Source organism: Acyrthosiphon pisum, chromosome A2 (genome assembly GCF_005508785.2).
Source record: "Acyrthosiphon pisum isolate AL4f chromosome A2, pea_aphid_22Mar2018_4r6ur, whole genome shotgun sequence".
Classification (NCBI taxonomy): domain Eukaryota; kingdom Metazoa; phylum Arthropoda; class Insecta; order Hemiptera; family Aphididae; genus Acyrthosiphon; species Acyrthosiphon pisum.
The window spans coordinates 48,011,255-48,032,555 of NC_042495.1; the positions used below are offsets into that span (position 1 = coordinate 48,011,255).

Here is a 21,301-nt window from a genome sequence, read left to right on the forward strand (position 1 = left end):
CACAGCTGGAAGTGACCGGTATTATAAGTTATAACGTCCCCTTGACAACTATCACAGCGCCTGACACAAGTCACACGATGGCAATTACACATACAAATGAGTAAATAATATGCGCTTAGTGTCGTGTATCAACTAATAATATAATTAATATTCACTATAACGTATTATATACAAATATAAGTATTAAGTACCTATACTTATTTTACTGTCTTTTGTTTCAAATGATAATATAACTTAGATAAATTATATGATATATTCATTGTTATACTTAAATTATAATGCACAGTAAACACGCAATAAGGTATATAACTATATAAGTAATAAGTATGCTGTATGTTTAATAATTCACTAATATTGTCATTCATTGTAATAACCACTGATTTAATTGGTCATTAACTCGTAAAAAAAAAAATATTGATATATTCGATATTTTAATCAGTGGCGTACACTCGTTTGGTGTGGGTGGGGGTATTCAAACCTCTCCCACCATGGCTTTAACATCATATAGTCAGTGAATATTACTACACAGTAATAGTATACTCATAACATTTTAGATAATATAGTAAATTCATACAATCTGTAAATATTTATTTTTATAATAAATGTTTGTGATGACTGATGGCTGATTTATACGTTGACAGAAGCCATGGCATTACCGTTGCGTTATTATTTTTTATTCAATTAGAAAGTTCAGTTAGAAGAAACGACACAATTTCCGTTTTATACGTCATCAGGGGTCACTTAAAATAATGGGATGAATAGTAAGTTAAAAAAATATATATAAATAATTAAATTAAGGCGCTAACAGCTAATATAAGTGGAAGATTATCGTATCTGTGAGTGCGAAAGTGCGTCGCAATCCCTTTTATGAATATGAAAAAAGAAGTGTATAAGATGTACAGAAATATAGTAAAACTAAAATATAAATTATAAATATAATATTTATAAAGTTATTTAATGTAGCGCTTTACCAAGGTAAATAATTTTAATTTTAATTTGGATTTTGTGCTACAGCTTATAATATAATTTCATAGTAATATGACTTTTATATTACCATAGTTATAGTATCTATTAGTATTTAGTTCTTATCCATAAGGTAAAAATAAACAATAAATGTAAATATTTAGTAAAACTGGCGTGGATGCCTACACTGTGTTTAGGGTACTTGTAACTCTTATTCCAACGTTGTTTTCTACAATTTTCTGAAAAAACTAAAACTGAAAAACAATCGAGAAATTATTATATTCCTTTGAATTGAAACTGTGGTCCGTTACCATTTCCAATCTGTTAAGAAGACGAATTAAACTGTTACAAATTTACGATATATTTATTACCTAAAATTATTTTACCATCGTAATTGGACTATATTGTGATCAATAATATATAATAGGTATCGTATATAATTATTGGTAAATGTGTTGGGAAGTAATGGAAATGTCCAACTTTAGTTATTATTTATAGTGTTTTCGTAAAATGTTAGCAATTTTTTACTATTAAAAAATATTTGCATATAAGTAACAGTTTGTGATTATACTTTTTCATAACAATATTGATGTGCTAGAAAGCATCAATATTGAAATATCGTATTCAATAGTCAATATACCTACTCCATCTACCTGCCTATTGGCTATTTATAGTATGTAATTACATTAAAAACAATAATAATTCTCACGTTACCTTCACTTTTTGTACCATTAGCATTAAAATATTGATTTCCCGTGTGCTATTCACACTCTCAACTATTAAAATGGTAATATAAAAAGAAATAAATCATGTGAGAAGGAAAATATTAATTGTGACCATTGTGTGTCCGTTCTACATTTTAAGTTTGAATTTAAACAGTTGGTTAGGTACATTATTTAATTTGTGAACAGTATAGGTACAAATACAATATTATATTAAAATACGATTGATCTGTAGTTGCTTAATCGTTTAGATATTATAATAATTAATAATATTAATTATTATAGATAATCGTTTATTGTTTTTTATAGTTTATCTTGTTTTATATTCTCATTGTATAGATGTATAATTTTATATTTTTAACCACACTATATCTGCATGGTACTTATATCAAATTATCAAGTTCTTAAAATGTTTTGTTAAATTCTTTGGAACTAAGCCATTTTCAAACACAAAAACTTCAACTAGTATTTTTTCATGCGTATTAAAAAATTTACATCTACGATGTAGCCATGTAGGTACCCACATTATAATATATTAATTTAGTAATGTGCTTGGCTATTAAAGATTATAATAATTTATGTAGGTACCACAAATGATAGAAAACAATTATTTAAAAAATATTAAATAAAAATGTATGATGAGTTTAATGTGATGTAATTTTTTTTATAAAATTAAATTTAAATATATTTTTATCTAGCATAACCGCTTTTATCAGTTATATCAATAGCTTATTTTTATGATTTGTATTGTAATAATTTTGGACATAGGTAACTATTAACTTTGATTTATAAGAATGAAAATTTAATTAAAATTATTAACTTATTTATAAAAATTATTTTTAAGTTTAAAATTCTAAATATGTTCATCAAAATATATATCTTACTCAGTTATAACATTATAACCATTTTATTTAGGTATAATCTGTATATATTGTATACTATATATTATAATAAACACCTAATAATATGAATGTTAATGAAAATTACAATTGCTTTATAAATTAGGTAGGTATGTATAAGTACTTAGTAGGTAATTAGGTATGGGAATTGTTGGACTTTGAATTTAAATCGACAAAATATATGTAAATTAGGAAGGACGAATTTATCACTGATAAATGATAACTATTTTATTTATGTAAATAAGTGGTCTTGCGAGTTGAATGAATTAATAGCAATTAATTAATCAATTAAAAATAAAATTTTTATAATATATAAAATAGCAGGTATAATAATTGTATAAATATTACATTTATAATGTATATAATGTAGTGTAAATATGTGTGTAATTTAATATTTATAATTACTATCAATAACGTGTTAACGTTTTTGTCATTTTTTATTAATTGTATATTATTTTTTGATAACGAATTTAATACAAACTATAAAATATGTATAGACGTATAGTGTACAATAATTATTAATGTGGAGAAATGTTTTTTTGTACATAGATACTTAGTTTAGAGAATATTAGAGATACTTGTCAGTTGTTTACGTGGAATCTTGTTTTAAATTTTCAATCCTTAGATATAAAAGTTGAACATTTTATAAATTTTTAACTACAAAATAATTATTCAATTTTAAATTTGATAAATTTTGTCAAGATTTTAACTTCAAATGCTTATAAAAAAAAATTGTGCCTATGTATTTGTAATATTTTTCAACTGCTAGTGTAACCATGTATCAGGAGCCCTGTATTCATTTTTTACACTTTTTGGCCCAATAGATAAAACTTTATTGATATTTATAGAAAAAAAAATGATAACTTACAATGTCCGTAAACAGCTCAAAAAGAGTCAAATTATTTTCAAAATTTTATCGTATATAGAAAATGCTAATATAAACATTCAGTGAAATTTTCAAGTTTCTACAGTCAAATAAAAAACAAAAATAAAAAAAAAACACACATCATTGTAAAATCAATACATTCATTGTTCCACTCAGAATCTAAAATCTTATTAATAAATAGGTCGGATACCTACACGAATACACGATTGATTAAAATGGGTACTCATATAATATATAGCACTTGTTAATTTATTAATCTAAGCATTTTATCATATTATGATTAATCATTATAACAACAGAAAAATGCTAAACAATAAAAGAATTTTTTTAAATACAATTTTCTAAGAAAATAAATATATATATTTAATATGTGACAATACTATAGCGATATAGATGTTAGACTTATATACCTACTGCACATTGTGTACGCCGTGCATATATACCTTTGGGCTATAGATATAAAGTGCCTATATACCTACAGAAATTAAGTAAACATGTAACAACCTTTGTTTTAGCAATATTGATTTTAATTTTATGCATAGGTATAATAACTAGCAATACCTAGTCATTTAATAAATAATTTTTTTTTAAATTGATAAGAATAAAAGGTCTTACTTATTAGGTACATAGGTATGTTATATGTAGGTAGTTAGATAATTACATCCATCAGTTCTTTCTGTTACATTCTGTCTATACTATCTCGTTTTAAATTGTTGATTGACCACATTTTGACTTATAATTGAAGAAAAACAGTTAGAGGAGTAAATAATACGACGTACACCAGGTACCTACCTACCTATAATTTATTTTAATTTATCAATAATGTGCTGGATTTATAAATTTATTAAATTGTATTTATGGTAATAATGTATATAAACAGTAAATAGTAAATACCTATTATTTGATAAACAATACTATTTTCAATAAGAATTTATCAACACAGAGAAAAAAATTTTAGCAGTTGGTATTCACATACTATAACAAACAGCGTTGAACGGAAGTAATTTTATTTTGGCTATTATATTTATCGTTGTAACTTGCGATGTTTCACACTCCGAAAACTACTTAAGTACCTACCTACTGAATAATTTACATTTTCCAAATTAATTTAACCATGCTAATTAGTAATTTTTTATGTAGATATATCTAAAGACTAATCTCAATGATTTCATGAACAAATGAATGTAATTAAAATGTTTCTTAAGAATTAGTTTAAATTATTAATTTAAATTAATTTAATTATTTTTTAATCCAAAGTGTTTGTTACCTATTACAAATAATGTGTTAACAATAATTTTATATATAGGCACTGCAAATACTTTGATTGGTGGCGGTCGCACTGATCTATTCATATTTATATATAGGTAAATATTATATATTACGGGCAAAGTAGAAAGTCGGGTATTGTATCACAATGTGTCTGATTTTCGAGGACAAAGTAAGAAACTGTTTACATTGTCAGGGAATTATTGTAGACAAACAGACAGTGCCAAATTATATCTGGGCACTGTCGATTAAATATCGAAAACGAAGCAAAATATCTTACTGGGTAGGTATCTTAATAAATATAAAAATACTTTAAAATAAATGCCTCGAATATTAGTTACCTAACTATTTATTTTAAATATATTATCCGTTGAATCATTGTTAGATACCTAGTACCTCCTACTAATGAAGGACTTTTATTATTATATAAACACAAATAAAATTAATATTATTTACTATACCTATTAAATTATAGTTATTTTAATTAATTCATAATACAACGTATCTAATATTACATAATAGTATACATACAAGTATATTTAATTTGTTCTTATATTAGATAGGTATCTCGTAAGTTGTGGTATCCAACAAATAAAGTATGTAGCTCATGTAGCTGTAGGTAGGTACTTGTTACGTCGTATGAATACCATTTGAAATGTGTGCTGTGTACCTACTATAATATTTAATTCACTTTGCCACTTGAACTTGGACAGCACCATACATTTTGCACGGGATCTCTCGTACAATACTTGGTTAATGTGAAGACAATAAATTAGAGTATTAAAATGATCATTCTTACATTTCCCAAAATGTTCGGGAATTATAATACAATGCCTGCGAGATTTCCTATTTTGCCTGTAACATTTAGGTATACACATATGAGCTGCGAAAGTGTGGAACGCTCAAGTTTTCACGAATACCTACTTAAGCATATACATTGGCCATCACGAGTGTAGTCTTCCCTACTCTACACATGGTCATAATTCATAAATATATAAACTTTGCAAAAATAAACTGAAATTAGTAAATATTATACCTAATCATAGAACTTATTATTATACATTTTATATTTTACAATATTAACAATCAACTACTCAAGTTCTCAACACAATGAGTACTACCATATAATAATACTCATGACTTACGCAAACAAATATAATTTCCAAAAAAATGTAGGTAAGTATAATTGGTTTTGGTTACGACATTTTGCGCGTCAATATTTAATACCGATGTTACTATAATTTAAATATAATATCGGAGGACGGAGTGGCCGAGCGGACTAAGGCGTCGGTTGCGACGCGCACCGGCGATGGTTTGATACCTCGGCAGCGGGCGGCATTTTTCTTCGGGCAAGTCACAGTGTCCGGAGAACAAGTGCCGCCATCCCCACCAGGGCACGGAGATATACCTACGAGTGCCCGCTTGAAAATCTGCCAAAAAACAACACACACGTGTTTTACCTTACAGTACCCTCCCCACAGTTTAAAAACCACCCAACGGCCTAACTTGCCGTGGGCTAACTAATAAAAAAAAAAGTTTAAAAAAAAATAGAATATCTGTATAGTGTATAATATGTCTTCATTGTAAGTATGTAAATGTTGTCGATAAAATTGCAAATTAGTATTAAGTGCATAAGTGCATTGAAATAGAGATAACTATATAAATTATATATTAAGTCAAGAATTCGAAATTTGTAATGTGGTTAGTAGGTAGTCCCCTATTATTGTGGATATTATATATAGAAATAGAACGTTGTTGTCAATTGTCATATTATAATAATATTATGCATTATTGTTAACTTCGTAATCTATCATGGTAGCCGGGGAAAATAAACCAAGGATATAAAAACCTGGTCTCTTGGTCAATATTGGATTATTGAACTACATTTTTAATTAGAAAATTAGAACTAATGTCAATCGCGATTTATTAACTATTTGTGGAACTTACTTGTGAGTTTAAGAAAATATTAATAATAATATAATATACAAAGTCTTAAATGTTTTAATCTAGCAATAAATGTTAATTTTAATTTGTGAATTATTTTTTAGTTTTATTGTGGGTCGTGCATGAAAAGAAAAGGAAATTTAAATTTCGAAAATGGTATGTAATAAAAATATGTAAAATGCATTGATGAATACCTAAAATATATATACATATTAAATATAATATATACATAATATTTATTTTGATATATTATATTACGTATATATTATTATATTAAGTAAGAAGTAACAGTGGTGTATTTAGTATTTTTTGTAGGGGGCGGATGACAAGAATTTTAGCTTACAGATTATGATGTAATAGTTATAATATAATAATAGACATGTATTTAAAGAGCCATGGGGGCGGATTTGTCCCCATATCCGCCACCGTAAATACACCACTGAGAAGTAAGAACCTTTATATCTAAATCTATTAATATCTTATACCTATTATTAATATATTTTGCGATTCTGAGGATTTGGTCTTACAAATGTCAAATACTTGTGGCATGTATATTTTGTGGGGAGTTTACCAATTGCGCTTAAAATTTCCTTTTCATATACCAATTGCGATCTAAAAATTGTAGGGTTGCGCTTTATACATTTTAGGGTCAATGGACAAATTGCGCTCAAAACATTTTACAATACCTAAGGAAAAGTTATAAGTTAGTTATATATTTTTTATGCGAGTATTAATACCTACATAATTTAATATAAATAAATAAACATTTTTTTCTTCACATTTAACAAGTTACTTTTTGATCGTCAATTATAAAAAATGTATGATAATGATAACTTGTTTTCGTCTATCACTCAAATGCATATTTCCGTGATCAAATGTCCGTAATAATATTAACGTTTCATAAAATTCCCGATACCATTATAAAATGTATTATAACCAGTCACTCTAACCAGTAGGTAATCAATTGATCAATAAATACGTTTTTAATTTGCAAGCATTTTAGTGTGTTTATGTTGATGTTGATGGAATTAGATCAAAAAACAATATTTCTAAATCTGAAGATAGCCGCCAGGCGGCAAATTTGAATACAAGCGCAATTGGTATACCTACCGTAAAATATAAGAGGCGCAATTTGGTACACTGACCCTAAAATATAAGCTGCGCAATTGGTATATTGATCCTAAAATACAAATTTTGTTTTGGCGCAATTGGTCCATGCCCATTTTGTGCACTGCATGCTAGACTGCATAAAGTTATCGAAATTAAATACTTGTAACTAGAGGCGTCCTATAAACTCAGTCATATAGATATATACCCAATGAAAAAAACCATAGAACTCTGCTCGATATATTTTTCCTCTACAAGGAAAATATTTGAATCATAATATATGTTTTTATTAATATAAGTAACCATGACAACGAAACCCTTTCGAAAAATCGATCAGGAATATATTTTGATCGTGTATCCAGCCCAAAATCATATTATATAAAACATTTATTTTAAAATATCTAGTTAATTTTCGGTACTTTAAAATTTAAACATATCTACCTAATTATTAAATATTTTGTACTTATATGTTTAAAAAAATATACTTATGAAGCCGCATAGGTTTAATATAAAATAGAATATATTATACTATATGCATATAAAATTTTTCACTTGCTTTCGTATTTTCAGGAATATAAAAAATAACTATTCAAATCCACTTTTTAATTTTCAATAATATATGCGCCATACTGCTGTGTTGAAGCATAGTGCAGCAGTATAGGTTTGTCCTGTAGGTGGGTATGTCCTATGATGTGCATAGGAATGCATGTAAATTCTTTTCAGTTTTCGTTGGCTCTAAAATTTAAATGGATTCACTTCATTCACCACTATTTCTATACACCTATATTATAACTACATATTATAGGTTCACGCACATGTTACGAAATATTTCGGGTTACAAAACCGGGTTTGACCTACCGGACACCGGTTTCTATTTCTTGATCTTGAAACTAAGTATATTTTATTTTAATGCTGGAGAATAATATTATAATATATTATTACTATTATATTCCTACAACTACGTTATATTATATCCAACAGACTTCAAAGATTAACTTCACTCTATAGACAATATGGACTTAAAGCGGTGAGTGCTTCCAAACGGCCGTTACATATTATACCAAAATAATAGTTTCGTTTAGGGCTGCAATTGTATTATTTTAAAGACATTTAGTACTATACTTTGATATGATGATAAATGTAATTTTTTCTCCGTTAAATTACACAATTTTAGTATCTTTAATTTCCATTAAGTACCTACCTATATTATACTATATAATAAAATCAATTAAAAATGAGTTTTCGAAATCACAATGTGCATAATAATATGATAATAATAAATAACAATATACATAGTAGGTATATTATACTACATAGTGTAGTGGCTTATCGCCTATCAGTGTTTATATTATATTATTATATTTATAGTACTGTGTAAGTGTGCAACATTATACCACCAGGTAATAAGCGTCATTTTACACGTTATCTCGCAGTATAATTACATTTTTTTAGACTCATACATATCTATATGCTCTTAAAAAAATGGTTATTAGCTGTAAAGTATATAGGTAACATATCTACATATTATTTACGGTTTTTATTATCAATTCGATTGATTTACAATTTCTAAATGAGTTTATATAAATCTATTTGAATTAAAAATTGTATTATGATTTATGTTGTTTGTTGCTTTTAATTGTGGATTTTGTGTAGTTGATCAGGAATATTGTTTCATTTTCTTTGTGTTTCATAATACTGCAGGCGACAATTTGACATTCGGTTACCGGGTTACAAATAGATAGGTATGTTTTTAAATTTTTTTTTGGTAGGTACACGATAAAAATGATTATGAGCATAGGTACCTACCTACATAGCGCATATAAACTATAAAGCTTTATTTATTTCATATAGTCAATCTCAATCTACCTACCGATTCGAATGACCGTGTTTATATGTTCGTGCAGGTAAATTAATGGTAATATTTTTTTAATTATGTCATTTTGACATTGTGTACCAGCAAAAAAAGATAATTTAAGTAATAGTTGAGATTTTAAAATTTTTACGATTTATATTTTTAGAATTATAACAAAAGCTGTTTAAGGATAAATGGTTAATATATACTTTGAATATCCCGCAATGTCATAAGAATTCGAACATCCAAACGCTCATAATCCATAAAAAATGAATGTGATTTATATTTACACTAAACTTTTTTTTTAATTCTAATAAGCAGACGTATTCTAATCTAACGTACGAGGATTGAGGAGTTTTGTGTTACATTTTCAAGTCTTACTACCTACTACCTAGTCATAATTCATATTATAGGTATGAATTTGAAGCACAAAATAATTAGCACATTTTTACGATTTTTACGTCTTTTGTCATAATTCTGACATAAATCGCTCATGAAAACTTAATATACAGGGCCGACTCAAGCAAAAATAGTGCACTAGGCTAAATCAAATTTTGCTACCCCTGAAATAATAATATTTTTATAGTTTTGAAAATGCTACCCCTCACTAAAGTGTCCCCCGTGGCGTGGGCCTATGTCGCTTACCCCTTGAGCCGGGCCTATTAATATGTATTTATTTTCAACTTATTTTTTAATTATAATAAAAACAGCGTATTACATTTTCAATCTTTTTGACAGAGCTAAAATTTTTATTTATCAATGGACCATAATTATAGAAAAAAGAGTAGGTAGGTATTAAAGAGAATGGAAAATTTCAAATGTCTATAAATAAATGTAGGTAGGTAGCTAAAAGAACCAAAATATTTTGAAAATTATACCATGTCTAAACTCTAGAGAATGCTATTATAATATTTGACGAAAGTTTTTAGTAGGTACTTAGGTATCTGCAATTATTCGTTTTTATTTACAACCAAATAACAAAATCGATTTAATGAAAAAATTGTTGTTTCGTAAATATTTCACTTTTCCATAATTTCTTTTTAATATTTTATTAATAAGAAGGATTTTTTTACTTTTGACCCCTACGTATAAGCAGACTGCAGAAACAACGCTCAAAGTTAATGATTGAAGCATTTATTTTACTAGGTGCCTAATGCTTATACTTATAAAAAAGTAAAAAACACATAATTTGTTAAACCAAAACTCTCAAGGGCTAGAAGTAAATTAGTAGGCATTATCAAAATAGTTGATGAGACTTATATGTAGGTACTATTGACTTACACGTAACACGTAAGTCTTAATGAGTTGTATGTTAATATAGAGATAATAAAAATGACGTATCTAATGTTCTTTTTGTATTAAAAAAACAACATACAATTTGATTGTTATTTTTTGTAATTATACTAGGTAGAATTATTAAAAATTACAATATTAGGTGAACTACATTACATTACTACTATAATATAGACGTACAATCTGCCTTCTGCGGTGCACCATGGTAGGTATATTTTGTTCCTAAAACCTGTTGAGTAAAAATATGTGAATCTCTCACAACTATTTTTTAAGACGTTATCTAGATAAAAAATATATAGTCTTCCTGGACCATGATTAAAGTTTTATTATAGTCAACGATTCGAGTGTGTGGTGGGGCTGGGGAATGTGCACAAGATCAGATTGACGACCGCTAGATAGAGCGACCACGACGGCGGTCCGAACTTTGGATAATTTTCAAAATAAAATCTCATTTACAATAATATTATATTTTATCATATTAATATGTTCGCAACAATAATAATATAAATAATAGAAGTTATCGTTATGGTCCAAGCGAAAGAGGAAGGGCCATCTCGCTTTTGTCCGTTCATTTCCTGTCGCTGCAGCGCGGCGAGCTCTGCCCGTCTCGCGTCGCGGTTGGTCGATCGTCGTCATGACCTTGGCTCCTATCACCACCCCGCCATCCCCGCCGGCCACAAACCGATAGCACAACAACAACAATAAGCAATAACACTGCAGTCTACAGCAGCCGCGCCGTGTGTACCATCTACTGATGTACCGCCACTGAGATTGTACTCCTTTCGTCTAATTCCGTCGTCGCGTTCGCGTATTAAGACGTATTTGTCGTCATTGTCGTAACCGTCTGGTAATATATTGCACGTGGACCGATAACCACGGTTCTTATATTAAATAGTACTTAAAATCCTATTATCTACCCGACCGGAAAAGACGCGCCGCAAGAACCCTATAGTGTCCGAAACGGTTTCAAGTGAAAACAATAATATTAATAAGGACATGGGAATCGGCCGTGGCGGACGTGCCGGCAGCGACGACAAATCGCCCGCCTAGTCGGCGGACGAGTGCTGCGCGGCGAGCTGATAACCCGGTCATTGGTAATAATAATAATAATAAGTAACAAGTAGGTAGGTATAATAATAACATTATAATTAGCCGGTTTAATCATCATCGGCCGAACGCGAAGTGCGAATAGGTAGGTCGTAGGTGGAAGACAAAAACTGACTAGGTAGTAAGAAATAATAATATTAATAACTACTCTAATTACTATCTACACTTATGCTCATTTATGTAAATATTGCGTATTGTCGTATCGAGTAGTAAACACGGTGGTTAGGAGAGATACTTATAGAACTGCTGTGAGGTATATATATATATGTAGGTATATATATATATATAGGTATATATATGTATGTATATATAGGTACAGACAGAGAGAGAGAGAGAGAAGAGAGTGGCATGTGTGAGAGTCTATTAGAGACGATTATAAATCATTTATTTGCGTTTTAGATTAATGTTGCTGCTCTTCTCATGTTATTATTATTGGGTACTTTTTTTTTTCAGGTGAAGTGAGCTGATAAAAATAAAAAACAACTCGACAACCTATTCTCTGTTGTTGAGATTGCTGTGCGGTGTCAGAAGCATTCATAGCAGTCTTGGACATCCACTTCCCCGTCCAACACACACTTATACGTGAATTTTATTTTAATTTAAAATTGCACATATCGAAGTTGTATTCTTACGTTATGAGTGGATATCACATGAATACTGCTCCCGTTGTATACAACGACCAGAACTCTACGCTGTTTGGTCACGGATTGTTTGGCGATTGTTACTCAAATATCATGGGAACGGCTGCAACAATATTCCTGTCCACCCAGTATCAGCCGGTCTTTATGTCTGTGATTGGGTCCATTGTCGTGGGCCTCAGCGGACTTGTCCCCCTACTCATATTGCCAGTCAATGACTCAATTTCTTTAAAAACTGGACGTAAGTATTCATATTCTATGATAAAACTTATCTTCTATTAATTCATATTGAAATGACCGAGGAAATGACTGTTATGAAATCATTACCAACTAGGTTTCTAATCAAACTAAATAGTTTCTGTTTTAATCAATGTTTTCATTCTAAACTAGATAGTGATGTTTAGTTGTTCTCATTGACATAATATATTAACTGTTATCTCAAAAGTAATAATAAGATAAAGGTGCTTTTAGTTTACCGATATAATTTTGTAATAAATGTTTGAATAGGTATAATTAATTAATATAAATAATAATTTGTAATTGGTATACCCTACTCTACTGGTGTGCCCTAAACAGTATAACAATAAATTAACTTAGTAGTTAGGTTTTAGATATTAGCAAAAACGGGAAAATAATTATACTTAAAAGAATATAGTACTTAGTTACCTAATAATAATTATTTTATCTTTTTATTTACATAGATTTGGTATGGCTGTTGATTGATTTATTGAATTTCTGACATATATTATATAATATTCACATGCGCATATACTAATCCAAATTACTATTTGAATGTTCATTGTTCAAGCTGTGCTATTTTTCTATAGGTAAATTGTTATGTTTTCTAGGCCAGTCTTTGTCTATCAGTCTTGTACAATAAAAATTATACATTTCATTATTTCAAACAATTTATTAGTTATTTGACTTCATATAATGTGTATACAACTTCTATAACTAGCTATATTTGTATATTATAGTGGTTTATACAATTGGTACAAAATAAATTGTTAATACAATTTGCAACATAGTTATGTGAGAAGTAATATATTGCATTTAAACAACTAATAATCATACCCAATTATGATTTTTGTAAGATATTTATAAAAAGTCAACTTATTACAAATTAAATATTAAAAAAATTGATATAGGTAGTTTGTATAAATTAAGTTAGGTATATTTTTGATGCTGTTCTTACAAATCAGAATATAAATATTGTGTCAACAAAGAAATCTGTAATGACCTTACAACCTTACAAATAAACTTAGCATAAATGTCCAAGATCCTCTAGTTGGCCTTGAAGATGATTGACAGTTCTGCATGTCTACAGATTAGATACACTTTCGATTAAATACATCCTGTTTGAGGTATAGACTTTTAGCAAATTAATTGTACATTATTATTAATAAACAGCATATTCAACAGACACTTTCACGTTGGTTATATTATAAAATATTGCGTACATACAAATTCAGTAAAAAAAACTTGTTAGTTGTGGTAGTAACACAGATGAACAATATAATTTTGGCATTGAATAACTAAATAATATTAGTCAATAATTTGTACATTCAGCCATACAATTAAAACCGTGGTTTTGAGTAAGCAACGAATTGAAACATAGTTGAGTCTATGTCTATATGAGTAACTGTGTTGTAATCTATATTATGGCGCATTGTACTTAATTACATGATAATGTCAGTAGCAATCATTAAACTAGTTAAAAGAAAAAAAATCAACTTGTTCATGCGTATATTAATTACTTAGACAGTTGTATTTAAAATATTTGCAGTATACATGTACATTATTTCATATGTTTTATATTAAAAGGTATATTTGAGTTTTAGCAAGGTACACAAACTCTTAATCTAGAAAATATACAGTAATGTACTACATAATAATATATAAATACATATTTAAATTTTTTTCTCTTGAAATTTGTTGATTTGTTATAATAAATATTATAGCTTATAAGTGGAGCGCTTTTGCATATATTCATTGAGTGTATGCAGTTTGTTGGGACTTTGGGAGTGAACAGTTAAGTTATTTTATGACCCGAATTTCCTGGAACATTTTTTTTTGCATTTTTGAGTATATTCCAGGATTTTGGGAATCGAGATTGTTTACTATTTAGTTTCTTTAGAATAATATCTTGGAGTGTTTTGTAAATCATGAGAAAAAAGTACTAATTATTTATTTTCAACCATAATTATTAATTTTGAGGTTAGTACCAATACAAAATTACCTCTACCTACCTATACAAAATATGTTTTAATCAATTACCTGTTGAATTGTGATTTTGTTTGAAAATTGTTTTTAGTTGGTTATGTTAATTTTTGGTAGATCCTAAAAATTTGACACTTCAATACTATCACAGAACTATCAAGTCGCCGGATTGTTCATATTTTTATTAAAAAATTATATATTTAAAATTTTGATTTTTAACCATATTTTGATGTTCATTTATCTATAAAAACCTAATTTATCTAATTTTAGAGAATATAAGATGAATATTTTAGAGCATATAGATAGGTATTATTAGAAATTAGCATCATACAACGTCTTTTTCTGAGCATAAAAATCCTGATTCTACTTATGAGGATAAATTGCTAAATGAATACAATATAGGTCTAATATTATTTTATGGTTTTATATAAATTTAGAATACATTTATTTAGTCTTAACAATTTGTTTGAATAGGTTAGTTGTTATTTTTCTTTTCATAAAACCACTGCAGTAACTTAATATTAGTGAACTATTTATGCAATTTACTTTGTCTCTACATTTTTACAAAGTTATTCAAATAACAAGATAATTTTTCTCTGACTATTACGAATGTCTGGCATGTTTCAATTATTGAAATCAATTTTTGGATTCATAATTAGGTACTATTCAAAATATTAACTATTATAATTTCCACTTTAAATATTGCCTTTATTGACGCAAGTACTAACTAGTAAATTTAGTAGATTACAGCTGTTATTGAACATGTGTTACAGAATGTGTTTATTAAAAGGTAATTAATTAAAAATAAAATTGTAAAATATTTGCACATGTGTTAAAGTAGGTACTTATACCATACTATACTGATTTTATTTCATTATCTTTCTGAGTTGCATTTTGTATGACTGTGACCAAAAGACATTTGTTAATCAAATATATTATTAGAATATGTATCTTAAAAAGTTTGTTTATTTAAATTATAATTATTGGCATACTGGTTTTTATTACGAAATTTTTAACATGGGGCTTTAATAATAGTTTTTAATTACTCATTTATTTATATAAATATTATAATTTAATATTTAGTAGTAAACAAATAAAGAAATGACAGTAGGGTTTCTTTTATTTTATTGACTGCGGCTATTTTTTATTTGTTAAATATTATCATTGATTATAAATACTATGGATTGCTCACTGCCGGCAACCAGATAAAATGCTCTACGTGTTTGCCACTATAAACTGCTGCGGTCAGGGTAGTATGGCTAGGGTGGTAGGTGAGCGATTTGAAAACCCGCGCTAAAATTATCAGCCCAAAATTGGGCCAAATTTTTTGTTTCCCGGGGCCAATTTTTATTCGCGGTCCGCCCCTGGCTGTGGTTAGATATAAGTTATATTATATAATATAACTTATACTTATACTTATAATATAAGCTATATTTATAATCAATGATAATATCTTTGGGTTTCATTAGTTTCCATAACTGAATACAGGCGAATCCACTTTTTGGACTCATCGAGCGGTGACCTATTTGTCCCCATTATCCGAATAATTTTATATACAATACATTCATTCGAGACTGTCATTAATGTCCCCATTAAGCGGGTATCCCCTTTAAGTAGTGTCCCCTTAAAGCGGATTCTACAGTATTTATTACTGGGGTTACATTAAAATGACAATGATACACAAAAATACATTTATAATTACTTTAAAATTTAAATTAGAATATACTTGAATAATGAAACTTTTTTTTAGCTGGCAGTAAACATTTACGTCTGTTGTTAAGTTTTTCCGTTGGTGGTATGCTGGGTGATGTATTTTTACATGTTTTACCTGAAGTGTGGAGTTCTAAAGGTATGTTTCATAATAAATGTCTACTATTAATATCTGATAATCACATTTTATTTGTTTATTTTTCATAGATAGACATAAAGACTGGATACAGGATGGCTGGTGGGTTCTGGCTGGTTTATTAGTATTCATTATAGTTGAGAAATTGTTTTCATTGTCAGATAATGAAGACACTGATGAAACCATTCATAAAAAAGTGTCTACTGTCATAAACTCAGTCAATAACAACCATAAGGATCTAGGAAAAACAACTAAATGTATTGATGTGGTGACCAAAGGAAAAAATCACATTCAAGTGAGTCATAATTATTAGTATTTATGTTGAATTAACATCCCAAGACGAAAATATAACCATTTGATGTATTTTTTTTAGATAAGTGGTTATTTAAACTTGTTAGCCAATTGTATCGACAATTTCACTCATGGTTTAGCATTAGGAGGAAGTTTTCTCATATCCCCAAGAGTTGGTATGTTCACCACTTTGGCAATATTAGGTAATGCAAAATATATTTATTATCTAACAGTTATTAATAACTATTGAGTAGAATTGATATAAAGATGTTCTTTGTTTTTCTTTATAGTTCACGAAATTCCGCATGAAGTTGGTGATTTTGCTATTCTTTTGAAGTCTGGGTTTAGTCGTTGGGAAGCTGCATGTGCTCAAGTATATACTGCTTCTGCTGGCATATTTGGAGCCCTTACAGCCATATACTGTAGTGGAGTTTCTGATGATGTTGGTAAGTAAATCAGAATTTTCTTGTTTTATTTTAACTTAAAAATGTTAGGTAGGTATTGTCCGTTAGATATTTTTTTTAATTAATATATTACGTAATTATATAGGTTACAAAATAATTCATATTTGTGAAAAGTAAACTTTAGATTATCCTGTATCCTTATACAAATTAATTATTGGCAGCCTCATGATTGTATAAAAGAAAATTTAACTATTAAACAATCAAAATATTTATGTATATTGCATTACCAAGAAAATATTCCAAGATTTAAATAATAAACTTTTTAGGTACTATTGTAAGAAAATAACTACTCTTATCTCTATGCCTATTCTAAACGATTTATTAGGTCTGACACTTTTTACTTGGATTCTTACATTCTTACACTATTATATAAACTTGAATTATACTCCTCTCCGCGAGAGAACACAATTGCTCTGCTCATCTGAATGATTCACTCGAGGAGCTACGAGGCCAATTTTCGATCTTCAAGCGGTCACTAGTTACTGTATGACATGTCTCGACTAACTCTAGTGGTTGCCAGTAGCATGCTTTAGACTGGTTTTCGGCCGAAAATGTGCGGACTGAGCATAATTTGGTCAACGAGTGGTTGCGTTCTCTCGTGGCACGGAGTATAATGTTTATGGAAAAATATCTATTTACTACTTGAATTCATGATTGACAAAGCTTTTTTATTGTACTGATTGTATTATAAATGATTAGAACTTAAAAATGACGAATACTTTATTTTTCAGAGGCAAAGACATCTTGGATTATGCCGTTTACAGCTGGCGGTTTTCTTCACATTTCTTTGGTTACTGTAATACCCGAGCTTCTACTCGAAGAGAACCCAAAAGAATCAATGAAACAGTATACGTTGATAATTGCTGGAATAACAGTTATGTTTGTCATGTCTCATCTGTTCGAATGATAAACCATACATTTTTTCCCTGTCCCACCATGTATCCCATTTACAAAAGACTATAATTTAATATTATTATTATTTGACATTTTTATTGTATAATCACATTATTGTACCACCTACTACTTGTTTAGTCAATTTAAGTTAGTTATGTACTGTATTTGTATTATTCATAAAAAACTACAGATTTCTGAACCAATTTCTTTATGATGTTACCATAAGTCACAGGTCAACATTACTATTTATATTAAAAAAAATCACACCTTCAGAAATTAATTGGTTTTATTTATGGCTGTGCATTGTTGATTTTTTTTTGTTGTCAATACTGCATTATTTTGATAATTTTTTTTTAAGTTTAACACAATTTATTTTCATTACCAAGCCATATTATATTTAAGTTATTTATGTAAATATTTATATGTTATCAAAAATTATGTAGGTACAACTCTTAACTATTTAATTTTACTACTTAAAAATGTATTCTGTCGATTTCTTGCTTTAAGAACAAATAAGATTTGTATTTATTTTTGTAAATATATATATATATATATATTTATATGTATATGCCACGTTAAACAAGTTTTATACAAAGTATTACGAACTATCATCATCATCAGAATCTGTTTCTTCTTCTGCGTCTTTTAACCATTCAATTAGTTTGTTTGCTTTTTCTCTTACGGTTTTTGCAAACTGAGTGTCCTCTTCCTTTTCATGCCACTTGAGAATTGACTCTTCGCTCAATATGTTCATGTTATATAAATGATGTATTACCTTGACTATAACTGTGTTGAGCAGCTCCTCACCTTTGGCAATGTCTTCGATTGCAGACAGACAGTCTTCACACGAATCCATAGATTTTATGTAATTTCTCAGTACTGGCAGAAAGTAGTCTAATTTAGACTGCAGTTGTGTATAATACCGTACTTGGTTCAGAGCCTCAAGCTCGGCTTTGCTGTTCAGTGTCAACATTGCTCGGATCACTTGAAAGTTTGCTTCTCTATAATTGATATTGTAGGCGTACCGCGATGAATTAATTTCTAATATAAGATTATCGCAGTGCACGTGGTCTTCAAAACCTCTGATCAACGAATCCACAACTTCAGAGTAGAACATGCACGTGTCATCGGGTATGGACGCTGCCACTGATGCAGTGTCATCGTCAGATGAAGAGCAACTATTGGTTGACCAAGTTCTCTTACGAAACGTCAGGCCTCTGACATCTTGATCGTCTTCCGAATCAGAATCGTCTTCAGCGTTGTATGCATAAGCTTTAGCACTTAACTTTTTTGACTTGTTAGTTGAGTCTGAACTGAGTATTTGTAACTGTTTCAAATCTGTGTTCGGTTCGATCACAACTTCACCTCCAAGAATACAGCTCTCTGTGATGAGGCTGTTCTCTTTGATCATACTGTTATCTCCAATGACCGAAAACCTTATGATTGATCTGTCCTTGACGGTAACGCCATTGAAAATATAAGAGTTTTCTATTGTGACATTATTGCCGATCGTACAATTTTTGCCAATGACCGTGTTGGATATACGTGTGCCACTACCGAATTTTGAGTCAGATCCCACGACCGTGTCGTTACCCAAATTACAGGTCAGGGCCAGCTTCAAGTTCTCGCCTATGTAGACGTTCCCATACCTGAGGCTGTATTTGTCAACCACTTCCGGAACCTGGGGGTATGTCCATCGGTGCAACACATCACGGGTGACCCGCTGGTACGATGGCCAGTCGAACACCTCGCCAGTGTACCCGTCACCATCCACCACATGGGCGTAGAGCGTGCTGTTCAATATCTCCTCGTTGATGAGCAACCCCTTGACAAAGTCATCCTTGGTCTGGAAGTCAAAGTTGTCGGCGAACAGCGGCGGCACAGCCGTCGAACAGATGACAACGTTCGTGTCGACCAGGTCACGCCTGATGTCCACCGTGCTGTTGAGCACCAGCTCCAGTGGCAGGCTGATCTTACCTCGGGCCCTGTTGTGAAACAGCACCCTGCCCGTGTCAGCGGCCAACACGATTGTCTGGTCTCCGACCGAGGCGGCGTTCGGGTCACCGGACCGTTGGTAGATAATGGTCATGACGGCGCCCCTGTCACCACTTTGCCGCAGGGTCTTGAAACGCTTGACGAGCGGCAACAGCGGTAGCTGGCCTACGACGTTGCCCCACATCAGCACGAAGTCGTTTCGTATAAGCGCACATGAGTCCAAGTGCCGGAGCACGTCCCCAAACGACCGGCAGGTGTCCGAAGTTGTGTAGACAACGTTCAGCCGACGGGCGCCATTCGCGAGCTGTACGGAATCTTTGATGCTGTCTGCGCTTCCACTGGAGCAGAACACGACAACGTCCACGATACCCGAAGACTCGAGCATGTCGAGCGTATAGTGGAGCAGCGGCCGGTTGACGAGTGGCATAAGGCACGCGCTATCCCCGTCGGCGGCCGGCCAGAAGTTCTTGTGGAAGAAGCTGGCCACCACCACAGCCTGCAGCACGTCCTGCTTCTGCACCTTGTTGGTGCTCATGGCGGACGGGTGACCAGGTTATGCTTGCTGCTCAGGAATTCCGATTTCCGGATGAAGACGTTGACGGAATGGGTAATGTCGACGAAGTATCCAGCCTCGGAGAGCTTCAGCGTTCGTCTCGCTGCGTACTTTTTATTTTTTAATCTTTTTGGACACTGACGTTATACGCTGATAACGCGCTAGAACAACAAAAAAAGATAATGTGGCGCGATAGATAATATATGAATATTTCTTATCTATAGTGATAACACGTACAGGTAAATACCACAGAATATCATAGGCCAATAAACCTATTAAAAAATGTATAAAAAATAAAATAGTTCATGTATTTATGGTAAATACGGTTCATCCTAATAGCCGCGTTTTCGATTTGGCAAAA

General features: G+C 30.3%; 2 protein-coding genes across 4 annotated transcripts; one reads left to right on the forward strand and one right to left on the reverse strand.

Annotated features, from left to right (window-relative positions):
- Positions 1-531: 531 nt before the first annotated feature.
- LOC100168729 (zinc transporter ZIP13 homolog) lies at positions 532-18,972 on the forward strand. 3 transcript variants are annotated; one of them, XM_001949176.5, is made up of 8 exons: positions 587-761; positions 6,785-6,836; positions 12,493-12,918; positions 16,648-16,746; positions 16,815-17,038; positions 17,117-17,237; positions 17,325-17,480; positions 18,230-18,972. In XM_001949176.5, the coding sequence occupies exons 3-8, from the start codon at positions 12,675-12,677 to the stop codon at positions 18,403-18,405; spliced, it is 1,020 nt and encodes a 339-aa protein (XP_001949211.1). In that variant the 5' UTR covers positions 587-761; positions 6,785-6,836; positions 12,493-12,674; the 3' UTR covers positions 18,406-18,972. The 3 variants fall into 3 exon arrangements, with proteins under 3 accessions (XP_008189817.1, XP_001949211.1, XP_003240901.1); XM_008191595.2 differs by lacking the exon at positions 6,785-6,836 and having other exon boundaries at positions 532-761; XM_003240853.4 differs by lacking the exons at positions 587-761; positions 6,785-6,836 and adding an exon at positions 11,639-12,026.
- On the reverse strand, positions 18,886-21,095 carry LOC103311831 (translation initiation factor eIF-2B subunit epsilon). Its single transcript, XM_008191594.3, has one exon. It carries the CDS (start codon positions 20,920-20,922, stop codon positions 18,991-18,993), a length of 1,932 nt encoding a protein of 643 aa, XP_008189816.1. The 5' UTR covers positions 20,923-21,095; the 3' UTR covers positions 18,886-18,990.
- Between the last annotated feature and the right edge of the window lie 206 nt (positions 21,096-21,301).